The 8,580-nt window shown below is 44.8% G+C and overlaps 2 protein-coding genes across 2 annotated transcripts; both read left to right on the top strand.

Annotated features, from left to right (window-relative positions):
• Positions 1-2,686: 2,686 nt before the first annotated feature.
• Positions 2,687-4,066, top strand: CCR75_003005 (uncharacterized protein; the record flags this gene model as incomplete). Its single annotated transcript, XM_067961102.1, has 1 exon — positions 2,687-4,066. The coding sequence occupies one exon, from the start codon at positions 2,687-2,689 to the stop codon at positions 4,064-4,066; it is 1,380 nt and encodes a 459-aa protein (XP_067815170.1).
• A 49-nt stretch (positions 4,067-4,115) lies between these two features.
• CCR75_003006 (uncharacterized protein) lies at positions 4,116-6,977 on the top strand (the record flags this gene model as incomplete). Its single annotated transcript, XM_067961103.1, has 1 exon — positions 4,116-6,977. One exon carries the CDS (start codon positions 4,116-4,118, stop codon positions 6,975-6,977), a length of 2,862 nt encoding a protein of 953 aa, XP_067814888.1.
• Positions 6,978-8,580: the final 1,603 nt, after the last annotated feature.

Genomic DNA, 8,580 nt, shown 5'->3' with positions numbered 1-8,580 from the left:
GACTTCCTCCAAGGGAAAGGCGTCGAGCATAATTGCAAGACGCTCCTGAGTCAATAAAAGTGACCACGGCTTATCAAAGCGCCTTACAGTCGCTTGAACGACTAGTAATCCAGGCTTGTACTCTCGCCCCGTGCCATTAAGCACCGAGCTACTTGGGGCTAGGTTCTGTTTATTCTCACCTCTTAGAGGTTCAACAGAGCCTAGGTCTTCCCAAGTAGGGCGCCCTCACCTACTGGGCATCGACGTTTTCCCGCACCGTACCAGATCTCTGGTATAGGTCGGAGTTGGAGCTCTTTCGAGCTTTACGCGAATTTTGTAAGGGGGAAACCGGACGTAAATGTTTCGTGCTTCCGCACATATAACATCTACGGATGGTCTTATCCTGTTTTACAGCTTGAAGAGCCTCTTTTCCTTCTTCAACGAGGCTTAGATCTATGGGTTCCGCTCTATTAGACGGAACCGATGTGCTCGAAGAGCTTGTTCGGTAAACAGGCGTGCTAACGCGAGCAGACTTAAAGTCAAACTCGGCGCGTAGCTCTATGGCAACTGCCTCTTCGAACGTAGCCGGATGAGATCTGAAAAATTCCCTCCGGGCAACGCCCTCATTAAGACCATCCATAAAGATTCTTACGACAATTCCTTCTTGCACCGTGTCTTGATGCATAGATGCAATGAGAGTTCTCAACTCCTGGACAAAGTCCCCTAGGATTCTTTTACCCTATCGAGTCGCTAGGATCCGTGCTCGCATGCGAAAAGCCTGATCAGGCATTGCAAACATGCTCGTCATTTGCTGTTTCAGCGAATCCCATGAGGGAAAAGCGTCGTTTATGGACGTGCTGCACGATAGTGCCCACTCCATGGCTCTACCTCCAAGTTTGGAAATGGCCATAGCCACCTTTTGCCGTTCTGTTAAGAACAAGGCGGAATTTATGGACATTTCCATCTGCTTAATAAAAAAAGGGAAGTTTTTCCCTCTTTTCCCTCAACTGTCTTTACATTTACAGTTAAAGAGCGAGCCCTCGGCTCCGAGCCAGGTACAGAGATGTACCGGGTTGGCATAGATGCCGCTAAGTGGTCCTGTACCTGACCGATCAGGGAGGTTTCGTACGGCATGAAGGCTTCAAGCCTTGCATGCAGGACCTCTGGTCCCTAAGAGATAATAAATTCACGTGTTCAAGCCTAAATAAGGTTTTGAGCTTGTCATAAGCGGCGCGTTGCGCTTCTGACAATTCTGGAACCTCTTCCATTTTCGTGAGAAATTAGTCTTGTAAAGACTCAGGCGTAGATTGACTACGAGTGCTACCAGGTGTAGCGGAGCTACCTCGCTCCTAAAGTCAGAGAAAGACTATCAGACTCAAAGAGTCACTTAGTTCTATTGAGCTAATGGGTTTAACAACTCAGGGAGTAGTTCAAGCTATTAAAGCTTAAGGAATCCTAGTTCAAGGGATTCAAGGGTTCGTAGAACCAAGTGTCAACTGGTGCCCAAGAGGATATACCTTAGAAAGGCTTCTATCTCTTACAGATCAATGCGCAAGTCTTAGAAAGGCACTTAACGCTTTAAGACCAAAAGGGGAACTGCACTTTATTTAGTTTTATAAATCTTAAAAACTTACCCTAGCAAATTTAAATTAGATTTTGGCCGCCAGATTTGTATCTGGCGGCGACCACATTTGTTACCCATAATAAATGGGAAGTAAGTAGCTTAATTTTTAAGATTAGATAAAAGGGTATTTTACCCAAAAAGTAAATGTACCACAACAACGGTTCTCCAACCGATGTGTGGCCCATTACACACAATATCCGAAAAAAAGTACCTTTCAATTATCTAATTGCACTTTTGATTCTTTATAAATCTATACGTTGCTCCGCCGATCTCCAATTTCGGCACGTAAAAGCGGTATTGTCTGTTGGTTGCGTCTGGCTCCAATAAATGTAGATTCGGTTCCTCAAATCGTGTTATTCACAACGTTTTCGCATCGTCCAAACTCCGTTCCTAATTTTTTGTATATCTGGTCGGTTGCCTCTTCCTTTTTGAACGTTTCCTTCTTGAATCGATAAAAGTAAGAAATAATCCCCAACACTCTCATCGAACGAAAAGAAACGCACCCTTAAAAATATCAAAATCTCTAGCTTTACGATTATAAAAAGTATAATTTGAGCACGCATATTCAACAACAGATACTATTTAAACATTATGCGCAAGGTGTCAGCGTAGCTTTTTTTTGTTAAAATATGCTAAAGCATATTGATGCTGATATTAAATTTGGTCACAGCCATGCTCTTCTATTAAAACGGCGACATACATTCCAGTATCCAGTAGCACCAAGCTTTGCTAAATAAGAACCTGATAAGCACTATTGCCTTAGTCTCTTTCATCTGTCAATGTCAGTACCAATCATTAATGGCTCGTAACATTACTGCATTGCAAATATGGGCTTCGAAGTCATCAAAAGTATGTCAGAGACTAGAAATTGCGGGTTGGTCGGCTCATTCTTCAAACATCTTAAATCTGCATCTAATGTGGTCAATCTTCCATGCGACTTCAAATTGTTACCAGTTATCAGAGCCGCCTTCTGTGGAAGGAGTACAATCATACGCTGCCTTTGCTGAAAAAAATACCTCACCCGTCAAGCGTGAATGCAACGACTTTTTCTTGTTAGTTCCATTCGTGACCATTGTAATTACCATGGTTGTGTTTGCAGCCAAATACGGCGGCGACTTTATCAGCGCGACAAACGTCGATGGCCTACTCGAGTCCTCAGGTGTAAATTTAATGCTACGCATTGTCGGGTTGTCTGCTTTTGCTTCCGCTGGCATGTCTTTCGTCTGGATGGCCGTCATAATGCTTCTGGCTGAGGTTGTGATTTGGGTAGCGCTAATCACCGTGGTTTTTCTTAATATCGCGATCGCTTTCATCTTCACAAAAAAGGCCTACAACAGCGATTTTTATTGGTACTTGTGGCCTAGTGTTGTATTTGGACTTTTGGCATTATTGATATCTTGTTACGCATGCTTTATTCATAAACGAATCAAGTTTGCAGCAGCGCATTTACAAGTGGCAGGCCATGCCATCTTTCATTTACCTATGATGCTTTTCGTTGCTCTCGTTATGGTTTGTATTCAGATCGGCTGGGCCGTGCTATGGGTGCTTGGCAGTCTCGGTATTTTGTTCCACCGAAACGGCTTGAAGCTTGAACGCACGTGCATGGCCACAAAATGCGAACTCATCTTCAATTCAACTGCTACTCTCGGTGTACTTTGTGTCATTTTATTTATCTACTTCTGGATTACGTGTGTTTTTCGAAACATCATCGGCGTTACGACGGCTGGGACCATTGCTGCGTGGATGAATCCTATCAATACGTCGTGCATCACGATGAAAGCGTGGCTACGTGCGTTGACACAAAACCTTGGTAGCATCTGCTTGGGTTCTCTCAGTGTCGCTGTTTTGGAGACAATTGTGTTGATTCTGCGAGTAGTGGCGTGGCTAGCTGGCCACAGTGGCAACTGCTGCCTCTCGTGTCTACTCTCATGTGTGTCGAGTATCGTGTCGTCAATCGAAAGTTGGATCGAGGTTTTCAATCAATTTGCCTATTCATATGTGGGCTGTTACGGCTACAGTTTTATGACAGCCAGTCGACGCGTCTATCAACTTTTCAAGTCCAAAGGTTGGAGTGCCATTGTAAACGATGAACTTATGGGCTGCATGTTTTGGCTGAGTAATTTTATTATAGGATTTGTGACCGCCTGCGTAGGCGTGCAAACTATAGGCAGCATATATTCGATTCGCGTGGCCATCTATGCCTATCCGCATGGCTTTGTGGCCTTCTTTTGTTTCCTAGTCGGCTTTAGTATCAATTATGTCTTAATGGCGGTCGTAGCCAGTGCCGTGACCACTATTTTTGTACTCTGGGCTGAAGACCCACATATCTGGCAATTGACTCGCCCAAAGCATTACGAGACATTGCACGAGGCATGGCTTCAGAATTATCCGGACGAATACAATTATGGCTATGGCAAGCAAGGATCCGTCAGTATCTGCGATTGTACGCCGTGTCCTATTTAAATAAAAAAATTCTTAAATTTGTGTATATTGTCACTTTTCATTATTGGTCATGGATCATGCTACCCCGACCGCGAATCCGTATTTAATTATGGGCTACAGCGTCGAGTTCCCCCAGGGAAAACGGCCGTTTCCCGCACAATTTGCCGTCATGAACAAGGTTCTGACAGCGCTTAAGACGGAGCAGCACGCACTGCTTGAGTCTCCGACCGGTTCAGGAAAGACGTTGGCACTACTGTGTTCGACCTTGACATTTCAAAAACAGTATTTTAAGGACCAAATGGCAGCACAAATGTTAAGGCAACAAGACGTCAAGTGGAAAGAGCAAGAAGCCAAGAAACAGGCGCTAAAGGCGCAAGTCAAGGCACTGGAGACGCGCATGCAACTCCTCGAGGCGCAGCAACAGCTCGAGAGCGCCAGAAAACTAAGGCAAATCGACGAAACACCACTCAAGACCGTCGAAGAGTCTGAGGATGAAGCTATAGAGGCTACCCAATGCAGCAGCTTGAAGACCACAAGAAAGCGAGAGTCCGACACGGATTCTTCAGCCACTATCAAGAAACGGGTGTTGCCTCCATCTTTTGCCTTGGCAACACTAGAGACGGACACAAAAAACGAATTGATCGACGTAAAAGTAGAGCTCAAGCGCGTTGTTCCACCGTGCATTTTCTTTTGCTCTCGGACCCACTCGCAACTCACGCAGGTTGTCCAAGAGCTGAAGAATTGTCCCGTGTCGTACCTTGCGTCGCCTCAAGAGGGGCAGCAGCTCCAAACGTGTGTGCTTGGCTCCAAACGCAACATGTGCGTAAACCGCAACGTGAATCGAGATCCTTCTCAAGTGGACGAAAAGTGTCGATTGGCGCTAGAAGGAGCTAAGTGTTTGTATTTTAAGAAACGCAAACGAGTCAACGATTTAAAGCGACTCACGCCGTCTGTGTGGGATATTGAAGATCTTGTGCGACTTGCTCAGAAACATCGCGAATGCGCGTACTTTCATGCGCGCGAAGCGTTGGAAAACGCACATATTGTTTTTGCCCCGTACAATTATCTACTAGACCCAACGATTCGACATGCTGTAGGGATAAAGCTGAAAAACGCCATAATTATATTGGATGAAGCTCACAATGTGGAAGATACGTGTCGCTCCAGTGCCAGTGTCGAAATCTCGATGGAAGTACTCGAAGCGTCAATTAAAGCGTTTACGATCGTAATTAAACACGGTAATCGACCCAAATCGTACAATGCGCTTTTAAAAGTGCTTAACGGAGTTCATCGGTGGCTTCATTGCGTGGAAACGAATGCTCATTCGATCCTTCAGTCTTCAAATTACGAAGAAAAGAGCAAAGTGTGGGATGGAGCCGATGCACTTGCTATGCTGGCCGAGTATTCCTGCGTAACTAGTGATAATGTAGGCGAAATGATAGAAAATGTGCAAGAAGTTCGAGAGTATGAGAATGAACTGGCCAACACTGCAAGCCAGCAACCGCAAACCGCGTCTCAAGATGCAGCGGCCAACCAGACAGGGGCCTCTGTTTTGCTCGGAGCATTGGCTTTAACCACAGTTCAAAGCCTCATGAATGTAGTTGATTACATGTTTCGTAATCAACTGAAGTTTATCGACGATTTTAAACTTGTCGTGATCAAGTCCAAGTCGACGTGGAGAGCAAACGCCAACTTTCGGTCGCCTACAAAATATAAGGACGAGGAATGGGATTTGAAACTGTGCATCTGGTGTCTGAATGCTGCAGTAGCGTTTTCCGATCTAGCCAGTCAGGCTCGCAGTGTCGTTCTAACGTCCGGTACATTGAGCCCCATGGATTCGTTTGCCGGGGAACTGGGCGTTGACTTTGCCATTCACCTTGAAGCGAATCATGTAGTTAACATGCGCAAGCAGGTATTGATTGGTACAATTATGCACGGCCCCGGCAACGTGGATTTGCAGTCGACGTACGATAATCAACAAGATCCTCGGTATCAAGATTCCATGGGTCAATTGCTGTTACAATACTCGCAAGCGATTCCTGGAGGCATTCTCATGTTCTTTCCGTCCTATTCCTTGCTGAATAAAGTCACTGTGCGCTGGAAAAAGACCAACGTATGGAGCGACATTGAACAGTGGAAGGAAATCTATGCAGAGCCCCGAAATGCTGGTAAGGACTTTGACTCCATATTACTACAATACCGAGATGCAGTCACGTGCTCTGCCACACAAGATGATGATGGTAAGAAAGCATCTAACACGGGCGCCATTTTTTTAGCGGTCTACCGCGGCAAAGTAAGCGAAGGCATTGATTTCTCGAATGAAAATGCTCGCGCTGTGCTTTGTGTGGGCATTCCGTTTCCTAATGTGAAGGAGTTGCAAGTTTCATTAAAGCGCAAGTATCAAGACGAAAGAAGTCGCTTTGACATGAAGATTGTAAATGGCAGCAAGTGGTATAATTTACAAGCATTTCGTGCGCTAAATCAAGCTCTAGGACGCTGCATTCGTCATCGGAAAGATTACGGAGCGATTTTGCTGCTTGACTCAAGGCATCGCATGAACAAACACTCACAATTCCTGTCAAAATGGATGCGGCCGCATATTAAAGAGTATGAACACTCGCAAATGTGTGTTCCAATGTTTATTGACTTTTTCCGGCGGAATAGAATGGAGCTGCCTCATCTAATGTCACTATCATCACCTGAGCTGGCTAGTTTTGAAGAAAAACCACAACGATCATCACCGGTGCTTAAATACGAACTCGAAGTCGAGACGATAGAAAAAGCTGTCAGTACAAAAGAATTGGCTGTGTTTAATCAGGGCAGCTCGCTCTCGTCGACAGTCAAGGGGTGTCTGGCCAAGCAAAATCAAGGTCTGGATCCACATGACAGCTTTTTTTCAATATTTCGCACACTAAAAAATCCGCCAAAATAGACTAAGGTAGCGAATGTCCTGGATGTGAATCGATGCCTTTAATGACTTAACGTTGTTGAGAAAGCATATGTGACGACTAAAGTTGCCCTATGGCACACAAACCCATTAAGTAAACTTTGTGCACTTACCGTGGTCAACTTCCACTTGAATGTGGTTCACATGATTCTCACTTGTGTATGTGATGCACATAGGTGCATTGACATTGAAAGGGATGACGACTAGGGTGAGGTATTCAGAATAATGCGCTCGCGATTAGGAGTGCACATCCACAGAGGTGGCATCTATTGATTGGTTCGAAACGTTTTATATTTTATTCTATAAAGTATAGATCAGTCCTTAAAATACTTCCTCGTCCTCATTAACAAGTGGGCACGTGAAGCCGGATTACCGCTTCCGTGACGACACTTGTTACGGGACACTACGACTTGTACTGCTTCAGTACAAGCCCACTTCGCACTGCTTTAGTTGCGAGTGGTGCCTTACGTCACTTCACGTACACTAGTACGTGCAGAGGGAGACTTCTCTTTACGACAACTACCTTAAAGAGGGTTAAATGAAAACTGTATTAATATAATTAAGTTTCACTTCTTTCTATCTGTTAACGCTAACTTAATTATAAACTAATACTTAACATGCAATTGAAATCTTATCTGTCTTTCTCTCTTTGTTTACGTTAACAGCTGTTTAGTCTGCGGGATAAATAGATATAATGGCCTATTCCTATTTAGCATAAGATTTCTGAACATTACTACATAAAGTAATATTCTCCAAATATTCTCTACCTTTTAGATAATGTAATAATTAACAACCTTTAAGTGTAAATTTCATGTAACGATACACCCCGTTACAACACTTGTTTTACTAAGGTGCTTAGTCCGTTGGACGAGTTCCGTTGGGTGAGGTCGCTTAGGGGCCCGCCAACTACCTCATTGCACGTGAGAGAAGACGGCCAAATCGCTTCTTCACTGTGCTTGAAGGTGTGTGCTTAAGTAGAGCGTGGCTGCTATAGTAGCGCCCGCATGCACTTGGTAGCACTTGTAGTCCTTCTCGACCAATCTCTCTGAGCGTCTCAGTGAGGATGAGCCTCACTATCGATTGGGGTCAATAGAAAGTCGGTCCTATATTTATCATTAACACAACCTATACCTACTCGGCTTTGGCTAAGATACTCTACGACTAATCCTTTTAATCTGATTTTAGTTTTTTTTAATTCTGAATATAATTCTAGCCCTAGGCCTTTTCTGTGCTTAACGAATCCCGGGGTCCCAAAGATATCAAAAGTCTGCTGCTTTTGGTGGTTTTGGTTAGAGCGGGGTTTGAACCCGTCACCTTTGAGTCGACATGTCGGTCTTTGACCACTGCACCGGATGGGGGAAATTTTGGTTAGGCTCATTTCCCCACTTCTTCCAACATCATCGGGAGGTGGCAGAGCACTTGGCTTAGGGACTTGGCGAGCAAGCTCTATCCAGGCTCTTGGACAGTCCTTTTGGAAAACATGTTGCTCTGTTAGAGCAGTTTAAGGCATTTGTGCTTGAACAGCGAAGGGCCGCGTCCGAGGCACAGCCATGCTGCGGCGGAGTCCGTCCTTAAGACGCACGATGAG

This window comes from Bremia lactucae, linkage group LG3, assembly GCF_004359215.1.
Source record: "Bremia lactucae strain SF5 linkage group LG3, whole genome shotgun sequence".
NCBI classification, from domain to species: Eukaryota; Oomycota; class Peronosporomycetes; order Peronosporales; family Peronosporaceae; genus Bremia; species Bremia lactucae.
Note: the sequence above shows the minus strand (reverse complement) of the source record. Positions and strands in the feature narration are given on the sequence as shown.